This window comes from Denticeps clupeoides, chromosome 5, assembly GCF_900700375.1.
Source record: "Denticeps clupeoides chromosome 5, fDenClu1.1, whole genome shotgun sequence".
In the NCBI taxonomy this organism is placed as follows: Eukaryota; Metazoa; Chordata; class Actinopteri; order Clupeiformes; family Denticipitidae; genus Denticeps; species Denticeps clupeoides.
In genome coordinates this window covers 13,076,941-13,088,896 of record NC_041711.1, presented here as the reverse complement: position 1 = coordinate 13,088,896, position 11,956 = coordinate 13,076,941, and the positions used below count along the sequence as shown (strand labels likewise).

The 11,956-nt window shown below is 43.0% G+C and overlaps 2 protein-coding genes across 6 annotated transcripts; both read left to right on the top strand.

Moving 5' to 3' along the window:
• Positions 1–1,539: 1,539 nt before the first annotated feature.
• On the top strand, positions 1,540–5,863 carry cflara (CASP8 and FADD-like apoptosis regulator a). The gene is made up of 10 exons (XM_028980558.1): positions 1,540–1,886; positions 2,653–3,017; positions 3,116–3,221; positions 3,340–3,475; positions 3,582–3,616; positions 3,700–3,772; positions 3,959–4,011; positions 4,103–4,178; positions 4,626–5,112; positions 5,498–5,863. Exons 2-10 carry the CDS (start codon positions 2,710–2,712, stop codon positions 5,619–5,621), a joined length of 1,398 nt encoding a protein of 465 aa, XP_028836391.1. The 5' UTR covers positions 1,540–1,886; positions 2,653–2,709; the 3' UTR covers positions 5,622–5,863.
• Positions 5,864–6,648: 785 nt separating this feature from the next.
• On the top strand, positions 6,649–11,025 carry prkag3a (protein kinase, AMP-activated, gamma 3a non-catalytic subunit). Of its 5 annotated transcripts, none has more exons than XM_028980560.1 (13): positions 6,649–6,764; positions 6,962–6,998; positions 7,149–7,258; positions 7,647–7,728; positions 7,834–7,892; positions 7,988–8,048; positions 8,796–8,850; positions 8,989–9,115; positions 9,203–9,368; positions 9,464–9,501; positions 9,701–9,847; positions 10,048–10,141; positions 10,797–11,025. In XM_028980560.1, exons 1-13 carry the CDS (start codon positions 6,759–6,761, stop codon positions 10,865–10,867), a joined length of 1,053 nt encoding a protein of 350 aa, XP_028836393.1. In that variant the 5' UTR covers positions 6,649–6,758; the 3' UTR covers positions 10,868–11,025. The 5 variants fall into 5 exon arrangements, 3 of the variants coding, with proteins under 3 accessions (XP_028836393.1, XP_028836394.1, XP_028836392.1); XR_003749804.1 differs by having other exon boundaries at positions 6,652–6,764; positions 6,959–6,998; positions 10,048–10,224; XM_028980561.1 differs by having other exon boundaries at positions 6,652–6,764; positions 6,959–6,998; positions 7,988–8,033.
• The last annotated feature ends 931 nt before the right edge of the window (positions 11,026–11,956 follow it).

Genomic DNA, 11,956 nt, shown 5'->3' with positions numbered 1-11,956 from the left:
CTAAACTGAAAACACAGTTTCTCTGGCCTTCTGTTAAAATCCCTAGCAGTTAAGTAAGCAGCCCCGTAATCAGAAGGTTGCCGGTTCGAATCCTGATCTGCCATGGTGCCACTGAGCAAAGCCCCGTCCCCACACACTGCTCACCGGGCGCTTGGGGCAGGGGTGGCCTAGCGGTTAAGGAAGCGACCCCGTAATCAGAAGGTTGCCGGTTCGAATCCCGAGCCGCCAAGGTGCCACTGAGGTGCCACTGAGCAAAGCACCGTCCCCACACACTGCTCCCCGGGCGCTGGTCATGGCTGCCCACTGCTCACTAAGGGTGATGGGTTAAATGCAGAGGACAAATTTCACTGTGTGCACCGTGTGCTGTGCTGCTGTGTATCACATGTGACAATCACTTCACAATTTAATTTAATTTTGTCATGGCTGCCCACTGCTCATTAAGGGTGATGGGTTAAACGCAGAGGACAAATTTCATTGTGTGCACCATGTGCTGTGCTGCTGTGTATCACAAGTGACAATCACTTCACTTTCACTGTAGCACCAATATACCACTATTACCACATATATATCAGTTGTATAATGCCACCTCCTGCTGCTGCTTCTGTTTGTGTGCTTGATTTAATGTCTTGGAGAAAACAGACTACTGGCAGACTCCAGTGAAGAGACCAGCAGATAAATCCTGGTTCCTGACAACTGCTAAATGATGACCCAGCATGAAACGAACTAGAGGATCTCCACAGCCACCACCACCATAACAACTAAAGCTTCAGGGATTTCAAATGGACCAGTAGCATCATAATGGACATGTAATGTACACCATGACAACGGACTACACTCTGGACTTCTCCAACCCTACAACTGTAGGACTTTTTTTTTTCTCTCATATTGGACAATCACAAACCCTGCACTGACACTACTTGCAGGCTCACTCTACTCTGGAAGGGGGTCCCTCTCTGTATCACTCCTTCCCAAGGTTTCTTCCTTTCTTTTTTTCTCTCCCCTAGAGTTTTTCCTTGTGTGCAGAAGGGTCAAGTGTGGGGGTGTCAACTGTAGGGCCTGTCAAAGCCCATTGAGACATACTGTATGTGATTATGGGCTATATAAGAAATAAATGTTGTTGTTGTTGTTGTTTTCAGCATTTGCAAATGGACACCGTTTTACCACTAAGCGGCGTAAAAAACTATGTTGTTGATGTTACTTTATTACGTTTTTTTCGGCGGTAACTTGCCATATGCACGTGCACAGACCTGGCGTTAACGCGCGTTAAATGCAGGCGAATTGTGGCCCATTTGGCCTTCCATATCGTTCAGCATTTACCCATGAAAGGCTGCAAAAGCGGCATCTTGATCGTTTGTACTTGACTTCTTTACTTGACTTTTCACAGAAAATCCACTCACAATATAAAAGCATCTTGTTAGACATTTGGGTGTGCTTTTAGAAATCTTAAAATGCATTTAAATGAACGTTGTGATGCATTTTTATAATAAACTAATATTAATATAAATGCTGGTCTAGAAGACATACATTAACATGGTCAAACTAGATTGGCTAAGGTTGTGAGATCATCTGGAATTACCCGGGTCTCTACTCTTAATGTATAATCTAGTCTAAAATGCAACACGAGGCACTAAATGAGGGGAAATGGCGGAAAGATCATGTCGTCGTGGACATTCTCCGCATTTTGCATGTATTCCAGTAGGGACTTTTGGGGAATGGAAGCAGGAGATGATCCTACAGGACATTTCCAGACAGCCTGGAATTTAGGGGAAGTCCCCGACGACGCAAGCCCGCTGTAAAATTCCGGAGATAAGACGCCTGTGGTGGTTCTTACTGATAACTTACTTTCGTTTCGTTGCGTTCATGGCGCGATGGGCACCACGATTTTGGTAAGTCACACTGACGCATTTGCAAACGATTGCATTTATGTACCGTATGTTGTGCCAATAAGCTCCGGTTTAAAGAACAGTCTCACGCAGTGTTGCCAGAGGTTGAAGTATCGTAACAGCAGCTTAAAATGTTCGTATTTTGAGAGCTTACTGTACACACGCAATTTCCATTCTGACGTTGCTCAGAAAATCTGCTTCAATGAGACATATTATGTGCGTATTTTAATGTATAATGCAACGTTTACCTACAGAAATGATCGCGTTCTGAAGCACTGTATTATGGGATCTGTAGTTTGCATTATGGGATCTGTAGTTTGTGTGTTGTTAGGTCTTCAAATCAGTGGTTCAAGACCTGTACCCTGTTATGAAATAGCATTAAATGAAGGGGTAAAATGATCGTAAATTGTGGGGTTTTAGGAATTATTGATCATACGGAGGGTAAAGGAGGAGACTGATCAGACCCGAGTTTACACCTTAACTCTGGAGAGCAGTAACATCTCACATCACCCTTTTTAACAGTTAGATACAATGCCCATGATGGCCAGGAGTCTCTGTTGTTTCTCTGCTGTTTACTATTTTTCTATTACTGTTCTGATATCATAGATTGCTAAATGTCAGGGACTTTCTGTCATCATGTTATACCCCATTCTGTGGTCGATAATTTAAGCCAATCCTGAATACTTTCAGTTTTGCTTCTAAAATTAGTTCGTGATGATGTAGTTCTGTTGGCATCATTGGCTCTTCTGTTTCACATACATGTCAACAGCAAGGATGGCCCGAAGAAACAGGCTCGCTTCGGTCTGACTGCTGACGAACCCACAGCATGATGGATGATTACGGGCTGTCTCTGACTGTGAATCGACTGGCCGACTGTCTGGATAAGAAAGACGTCCGGATGATGACGTACCTTTGTTCAGGCCTGCTGACCCAGGGCTGCGTTGAGGACCTGCGTGGGGCCCTGATGTCCCTTGGCCAAAATGCTGGTGCGAGCCATGGCCGAGAAGCTCCGCAGGTGCTGATGGAGCTCGTGTATCACCTCAAGCGCTTTGATATACTTAAGAAAGTTCTGGGGACAAGTAAGCAGGAGGTGGAACAGATGCTGAGACATGGCTGCGTCCTTTCTGACTACAGGTGGCTCATTTTTCTCGTACGTTGAACGTCAGAAAGTGCCGTATGGTTTCCTGTTGTGAAGGTCACATTGCTTTTAATGTCTGTTTCTGTGTTAACAGGGTGTTCATTGTGGATCTGAGTGAAGACCTGGGGAAAGAAGATTTACGTTCATTAATATTCCTCCTGCACGACCGACTCCCCCACGGAAAGCTGGATGAAGCTACTGTAAGGGAATATTGATGCAAGAATAAAGTATTACTCTGGTTTACTATTCATAGCTCCATAAAAGTTCATATCAAGTTGGTGTGGCCAATTAGGAAGGAAAGCTCCCCATTTCCTGCAGAGTTTCCTGGACTTGGTGGCCGAACTAGAGAAGCTGGATGAAGTCTCCGGTGAAAACCTGGACCTCGTCGTGCAATGTTTTCGCAGCATACAGCGGCAGGATCTTGTCAAGAGGATTCAGAAGTTTCAGAGTGGAGGTGCTGTGCTGGTTTCTTTATTTTAAGGGCTGCTTAGCGCAGCGGAATTGCATTAACATTTTTTCATGTTACCTTTAGTTTAATAATGCTCATCTCTCCAATCCAGGCTCGCCTGGAAACTGCCCGGAACCCCACTCACTGGTATATTGTATGGCACAAGTCATGGCAGAAGATGAGTTGGTATGTGTTGGTTTTTAATTTGTGTCCTTATTCCTCAACTAAAGAGACCCAGGACACTGCGTCCTCCGTGCACCTGTGCTTCACGTCCAGTTGCATGTACAAGTCAACTGGTCCCAGGTAACTGTCCACTCCTCCAGAGATCTACTGTTTTCCTGTTTCATCTGTGTTTAATTTTTATATATATATATATATATATATATATATATATATATATATATATATATATATATATATATATATATATATATATATATATATATATATATATATATATATATATATATGTAATGTTTTTTCACCCAGCCTCTAGAGAGTTGAAGATGGCAGTGTCTGAAACGGGAGCACTGCACCATCAGGTGACGCAGATATCTGCCTACAATTCAGCCTGTAGCGCCTTGTTCATCCGAGACACACAACCAGAATTTATTTGCTGTCTCTGTTAACCAGGCGTCCGAGGCGTACTGCATGGAGACCATCCCCTGTGGTGTGTGTGTCATCATAGACAGTGTGGGATGTGATGGAGGTGAGTGAGTGTCCTATGTTGAGTGGACAGGTTCTGGATGCCATCGTTGCTAATATTGCATGGCTGTGGGGCTAAAGAGAAACAAGTTCTTAGTTTTAAGTGGTTAAGAGTGGAGCCTTTGCCTGATGATGAGCATACAGTGGATATGCATAAATCCATATAAATATCACATTACTACATCTGTAGTAGATTTTGGGGCAGTGGTGGCCTAGCGGTTAAGGAAGCGACCCCGTAATCAGAAGGTTGCCGGTTCGAATCCCGATCTGCCAAGGCTCCCAGCGCCCAGGCTCCCTGGGCGCCTGTCACGGTTGCCCACTGCTCACTCAGGGTGATGGGTTAAATGCAGTTTACAAATTTCACCGTGTGCATCGTGTGCTGTGCTGCTGTGTATCACATGTGACAATCACTTACTTTAATAACCTTGTGGTGTATTCCATTGATTCTTAGAGATGCTAAAGCAGACATTTGAGGCCCTGGGCTTCAAGGTGATTCTCCATTCTTGGCTTGGTCAGGATGAGATCTGCTCCGTTCTGAGGGAGACTGCACGTAGTCAAGAACTCCAAGCGATCAGCGCCTTCAGTTGCTGTATTCTTAGCCGTGGCTCAGAGACTCACGTACATGGCACAGACTCACAGGGTCCAGGACTCCAGCTGGAATTTGTAAAGCAACTGTTTGCCTGTCAGCAGCTGGTGGGGAAACCCAAGCTATTCTTCACCCAGATTTATAACGTTCGGCTGGAGGACGAGCAGTACGAAACGGATGGGCAGTGGCAGCGGAGTAGAGAGTTGCAGGAGGACGCGGTGATGACCATACCGGCTGCGGCGGATGTTCTGTGGAGTGTGTGCAGCATGGACAGTAGAGTGCTGGAGAGGAGCGGGCATCAGTCGGTGTATCTGCGGGCACTGCGGTCGGCACTTCTGAAGTCAAGGCCCAGGTAAGTCTTAGCGACAGCAATTCTTTCTGGTGCATTGGTTGCTCTCAGAATGAAAGAAACCTGGCAAGCTGTTAACGAAATGTGTGATGTAATTGTGTGAGGTATTCACTTATTCATGGTGGATTGAGAGAAGGAAATTTGTTAATGCAACAACTGAAACAAGTTTGGCAGGTTTTATCAGGTTTCCAGACTACTGCCAGCTTTTGGTTTCACACATGATGCAAGATTTAAACAGAATTATATGCATTGTGAAATATTCTACAACGTTAAATATTTTTATATATTTTAACCAGTTCAAATACTGTAGCTGTGCTAATGACCAAGCTGACTCTGGATCAGTTTGGATCTGTGGTCTCAGTCTCCTGATTCTCTGCTGTTTTTGCAGGAGGATTCACCTTCTGGATACCCTCACGGAGGTGAACAGAGTTGTATATGACCACAACCGGACCAGTCCTGATCGGTGCTTTGTCAACTTTGGCCACACATTAAGAAAGACTCTGTACTTATAAATCACTCATACCACAGGTTAAGCATCTACAGAAATACACAACAACCCATCACTAAACTAATATCTACCAACTGTATGGGATAAGGCGAGAGCTCACTGATATGAAGAATATTATTATGTTTATGACTTATTTATGTATTTAAACACTAAAACTAGGCAGCTAACTAATTACATAACCTAGGCTTTATAGGCTGAATATATTTATTTGGATGTATTTGCAATAAAAATGTGTTCTTTTAAGGATATTTGAGAATATGTATAGTGAAAGTGAAGAGATTAAACATTGCAGCACAGAGCATGGTGGCACAAAGGGGACTGCATTTAACTCCATCAACTTAGTCAGATACTTTACTTTACTTATCTATGCTCCTGTTGAATTTGCACTCCATCATTATTTCACAAAAACCGCTCCTTAACTTTTAAACTGGGTAGCTATTTTGTGGTTGAACCTATCTAAACTTTTGTGTACGTTAGAGTTACACAAGAATGAGTGGCAGGTTAAAGTTTGTCAGGACCTGGTAAGACCATAGATGAATGTCTTCAACAGAATGAGAAAGCTGTTCATCACATCCTTTTGAAACATGTACTTAGTTTTGAACATACTAGTTGCACTAATGTGTTTAATTGGTGAGCTGCTCCAGTGTTAAAAACAAGTCCAAATTAAAAACAGAATGTCAGTAGATGGCATGTGGGAAGTGGGAAGAAAAGTGTCTCATATATTGTATGCTGTAAAAATATCACTATTTAATAGAATCTCCCCATCCTAGAAAGGAGAAGAATGAACATGAATGAACAGCATTTGGAACTGCAAGACTGGCAGCAGGCAAATCTTGGTCAACCTGCCCCACACATCAATGTTCAGTCGAAGTGGACGTCTTTTACAGCACCTTTCTCTGTTCATCTGAGACCCAGATGCCTTCTTTCTTTTTATACCACGTCGCCACGTCCCTGGTTACTGTAACCTAGCCTTGCCCCGCCTCCCTACATACCACCGGGCTGCTCAAGCTCCTAATATAGACCCCACTCTGGGATCGTCTGGGATACAGCGTGTGCATGCGCAGTCGGAGAACAAGTGGACGCTAAAGCCTTACAGACACTGGCTTTCCACGGGACGTACGTTCCCAGCACGGACGGCGTCATGCAGGTGAGTCCACTCCTCGGTGTCAACTGGTACATAGCAAGCCTGGTGATTTGGTCTGGATGCAGCCAAGGGAAAATTAGAAATTACCCCAGCAAACATTAGTAAACGCTGCATTAAACAGCGATATTTCCTGCATGAGGTTACTTTATAGAGCTACTTTTTTTGGCCTTTCACCCGACAGGCAGTTTTTTTTCCAGCAGGAGTCCACAGAGCAGGGGCTGTCCAAGGGAAATACAGGTTAGCAAACCTGGGAACAAACCTGGGTGGAGATAACAGGGTTTTTCCCAGCTCCTCCATGTACATTCTAAACATGCTTCAGCGCATCATTGATGAATTTGTGGTGCTAAACAGGTTTGCAGGAGTGCTGATCTACCTTCTGATCTGCAGAAGCTCCTGATCCAGACACTGAGGCCTACACAAAATTCATGAAGAAACACTGCTGCTACGATGCCATCCCAACCAGCTGCAAACTGGTCATCTTTGACACTTCATTACAGGTGGATTTTACTTTCACCAAATAATGAGCGTGCACGATGAATAGATCTTAAGTACAGATGCTGTTCTGTTTCTCTGGTGTTTCCGGTTTCGTTTCGTGCAAATCATCATCACAGGGAAATCTGGAGCTCAAAGGCACCGCTGTTGTACAAGGTCACCCTCGGTCATTACCCTTGTGGAAATTAGTTCCCCTTTCTGATATGCGCGACACATTTGTCTAATTGGAACATGGATGTTTGTAGTTCAGCTTCCCCTGATGATGCAGTGGGGTGGGTGACACTGGGGACACATTTCCCCAAACCAAATACATGGCGCTGTCTCTTACAGAACTCCAGTTCATTTTGCATGTGCTGTGTGTGTGTGTGTGTGTGTGTGTGTGTGTGTGTACAGGTGAAAAAGGCTTTCTTTGCTCTCGTTGCGAATGGCTTGAGAGCTGCGCCTCTGTGGGACAACAAATCACAGAGATTTGTGGGTGAGGAAAAAAAAACACATCACGTCATCTTGTAATGTAGAGTGTATGCACTTTTAATGTCATTTTGCTGACACGCTCAGTCTGTGACTCCCTTTGTCCTTGCAGGCATGCTCACCATTACAGATTTTATCCACATTCTTCATGAATACTACAAATCTCCCATGGTGAGCACCCAACTCTTGTTAGCACGTGGTGAAGCACTGCTCATACCGAGCCTGAAGCCCTGCCTCACTGACATGACCTCATCTGCTGATCCTAGGTCCAGATCTATGAGCTGGAGGAGCACAAAATTGAAACTTGGAGAGGTGATTCTTTTCAAAGTAAATAACGCTAACACAGAGACATGGCCGTGTCTCGCTCACACAATCATTAGTCACAGCATCCCAGTTATCCAGAGCTCTGAATGCCAAATTGTGTTGCGGAGGTGACGTTCCATGAACACATACAGATGAATGAAAACATTTTGGCCTTAAAATGTCTGTTACAGTAAATAGTAAATGAGTAAAAGGCACAAAGTTTAAAGATGAGACATTTCTTTGTTATTTTAACCAAAATTTCATTTTAATTTATGGGTACAATGTGCCAAAACAAGAAAAGGACCTTAAACAAAAGTTTGTTCAGTGCTTTCATTTCATCTACATTTGAGATTCTGCAAATTTTGTGAGGGTCATTGGGTAATTCCATTTGTACATTTTGAGGTGTACATTTTTCTGACCATTATCTTGTTTCCCATCCTCTCAAGCTTTTTTTACTTCTAGAATGCTCCTTGTGCTGCTGACTGTATACTGAATATAGCTAGAGTGACGTTTCTTTTCTTGTGATCACCTTTCTACTCCAAATTCTGCACATTTTATCCCACTTTGACCTTTCGAAAGCATATATTTCATGTGCATAGTAGGCTGACTCTACCATCATGTTCCTCCACTGTTCCTGCCATTGCAGGATAACATTGTGAACTAGTTAATCTTGTGTTCAACATTCACAGCAACAAACATTTCAACCAAGAGTGCCAAAACCTTTCTATTCTGGTGTGCATGCATTACATTTTTCTGTGTCTAATCTTACAGAGGTCTATCTCCAGCATTATAACCACAGCCTCATCAGTATCACGCCAGAAGCTAGGTACTTCCCTTTCCTGCACAACGAGATGAAATTAAAAGTATACATTCATTTCGTCCACCATGCAATAACACAAGCTTGTTAGCAGAGAAAATACCCAAAGTTCCAAGACATTTTTACCCCCCTCGACCCCTCTTCCAGCCTCTTTGATGCCATCTATTCCCTGCTGAAATACAAGATCCACCGGCTGCCAGTCATTGACCCGGGGTCTGGAAATGTGCTGCACATTCTAACACACAAAAGGATTCTGAAGTTCCTCCACATATTCGTAAGGCTCTGAGTCCATGCCTAAAATACATACAACAAACCATGTTTGCCCATGAAATATACTTGATTCTGTCCTTATCTCACACAGGGAACTATGATCCCAAAGCCTCGTTTTTTGCAGAAGCGGATTGACGAGGCAGGGATCGGAACGTTTAAAGACGTTGCCACTGTTGACCAGACGGCGACTGTCTACGATGCCTTGTCCATCTTTGTGGAGAGGAGGGTGTCTGCTCTGCCTGTGGTGGACAGCAAAGGTTGACTGTGTGGTTGCGGAAATGTTTTTAATCAAAATGTGCAAAATGGCTAAATATAATTTACTGTTTAACATGTGCAATCTTCTTGTGTGCAGGAAAGGTGGTGGCTCTGTATTCAAGATTTGACGTGATTGTAAGTAAAGGGAAAATACTTTCCATTTCTGACAGGATACATGGGTGTCAATTAAGAGTACTTATTAATGGTTATCTTCAGTTACATTGTAAGTCTTGGCTTGTAAGCTTATGTAGTTCAAATTTCAAAATTCAAATGAATGTAGTTCAAACGCGTCCTTTGTTAAACGTCCCAATTTTTTTTTTTACAATTGAGGCAGAACCTTGCAGCACAGAAGACTTACAACAACCTCAACATGACCATGCAGGAGGCAGTACGGAGGCGGACGTGTTTCGTGGAGGGTGTGATTAAATGCCACCCCCAAGAGACCCTTGAGATCGTTATTGAACGTGTTGTAAAGGCAGAGGTCAGCATGCAGCTTAAACACAATATTAATTAAAGGTTTTATGGTCAATTTATTTTAAGTGACTTTTCTACATTTAATTGAGACTTTTTAAATACTGAACCTGCTACTGTTGTGATACAAGTTAAACACACACTTTGTCTTTATCCCTGGTATTTTCCACAAGAAGCTGTGTTTTTAAAGGAACGCTGCCTTTTCCCCAGGTTCATCGTCTGGTGCTGGTGGACAGTGATGATTTGGTGATAGGCATCATTTCTCTATCCGACCTCCTCCAGGCCTTGGTTTTAAGCCCCGCAGGTATTGACGCCCTTTTCGCCTAACTTCCGGTGGGAAATGTCAGCCCCCTTCACTTCCTCCTAACTGCCCTTCCCCCAGCCCAGGTAGGCTTCTGCTGGCATTCAATGACCCCCAAGGGGGTCACCCCAGGCTGTCAGAGACCCTGACATGCAAGCAGCTGCTGTTTGTTGTCACTGGTTTGGCTCCATGCATTATTTAGGAGACTGACTGAGTTTCTGATGCTAAAAAAGGCCTGAATGGGTTCACATTCCAATAAATATGTCTTATTTTGGTCACAGCAGCTGTGTAAACTACAAGTACAACATTTACTCAAGGAAAGCTTCCTCCTCGCTGTGGCAAATTCAACATACACTGGCCTGACTGATTAATAATTAGCCAGTTTAATGACACCCTGCTTATTCCTGCTTCGTAACATATAATGCTTCAAAATACATCCTGACTATGTACACACCTCAAATGTATTACATTCTTTAAACTAAAGATAATTTCATTGTTATGGCAATTTCAAGGGAAATGAGTCTTGTTTGAGGCATTTTGATTGCTTTCGGATGGATTGGTGAATCATATGCTGAAATGTTTCTCGGGAGCCAGGTTACTCTCCTGGAAAGTAATGAGCTGAATCATACCATTCTTCCTTTCTTGCCATTTCCTCCAGACATTTCAGGCAAGTTGGAGATGTCATCGCATGACTCTGATTTACTGGTGAAGAAGGCAGATAGAGAGTGACTGTTTTGTTATTCCAGGAGAATTTAAGCCATACTTTTCATTTTTAATTGTACTTTTTTTTTCATTAATTGTTGTCTTATGCTGTACTGAGGAACTGTATAACTTTAATTGAAAATTAAATAAGTAGTTATAATATTGCCCCTCCATCCATTTTCCATACTTGCTTGTTCCAGTCATAAGACAAATATTGTTTTTGTGTTTATATTTTTGTAATAAAGTATTTTTTAAAGATATTCTGTGTGTGTGTGTGTGTGTGTGTACGTTTACAGCAGCAGATGTCAGTGGAGGGGTAAACAAGAAACACGTGACGTGTCTGCCCGTTTTCCTAATCCGCCAGGGTGCGAGAGGTATTTCCTTCAAAATAAAGGTCCTGCGTGAAAGCTGGTCTTTCACTGGTTTAAGAAGTCATTTGCTCGTCGTATTCAGTGAGGCAGCCTGCTGCTATGTCCAATATACCGTACAGGCCAAACGTTTGGACACATTCAATGTGTTTTCTTTATTTTCATGACTATTTACGTTGGTAGATTCTCACTGAAGGCATCAAAACTATGAATGAACACATGTGGAGTTATGTACTTAACAAAAGTGGAGACCTGGTCTCCACAGTCACCGGACCTGAAACCCAATCGAGATGGTTTGGGGTGAGCAGGACCGCAGAGTGAAGGCAAAGGGGCCAACATGTGCTAAACTCCTTCAAGACTGTTGGAAAACCATTTCAGATGACGACCTCTTGAAGCTCATCGAGAGAATGCCAAGAGTGTGCAAAGCAGTAATCAGAGCAAAAGGGTGGATATTTTGAAGAAACTAGAATATAAAACATGTTTTCAGTAATTTCACCTTTTTTTGTTAAGTACATAACTCCACATGTGTTCATTCATAGTTTTGATGCCTTCAGTGAGAATCTACCAATGTAAATAGTCATGAAAATAAAGAAAACACATTGAATGAGAAGCTGTGTGCACACTTTTGGCCCGTACTGTACATTTCTGATATTTGAAGTGCAGAAACACTATGTGAAACAATAACGTGGTAAACCTTGTATTTTAATTGTAAACACAAATGCACTCCCGTATGTCCGAAGTAAGGTGC

Excerpts from the sequence above, each read along its gene's own strand:
- cflara (XM_028980558.1), top strand. The coding sequence starts at position 2,710 with ATGATGGATGATTACGGGCTGTCTCTGACTGTGAATCGACTGGCCGAC. Across the intron at positions 3,222-3,339 it reads GAAAGCTGGATGAAGCTACT|AGTTTCCTGGACTTGGTGGC; the intron begins GTAAGGGAATAT and ends CATTTCCTGCAG. Across the intron at positions 5,113-5,497 it reads CTTCTGAAGTCAAGGCCCAG|GAGGATTCACCTTCTGGATA; the intron begins GTAAGTCTTAGC and ends CTGTTTTTGCAG.
- prkag3a (XM_028980559.1), top strand. Across the intron at positions 6,999-7,148 it reads GCTGTCCAAGGGAAATACAG|AAGCTCCTGATCCAGACACT; the intron begins GTTAGCAAACCT and ends TCTGATCTGCAG. Across the intron at positions 8,851-8,988 it reads AGTATCACGCCAGAAGCTAG|CCTCTTTGATGCCATCTATT; the intron begins GTACTTCCCTTT and ends CCCCTCTTCCAG.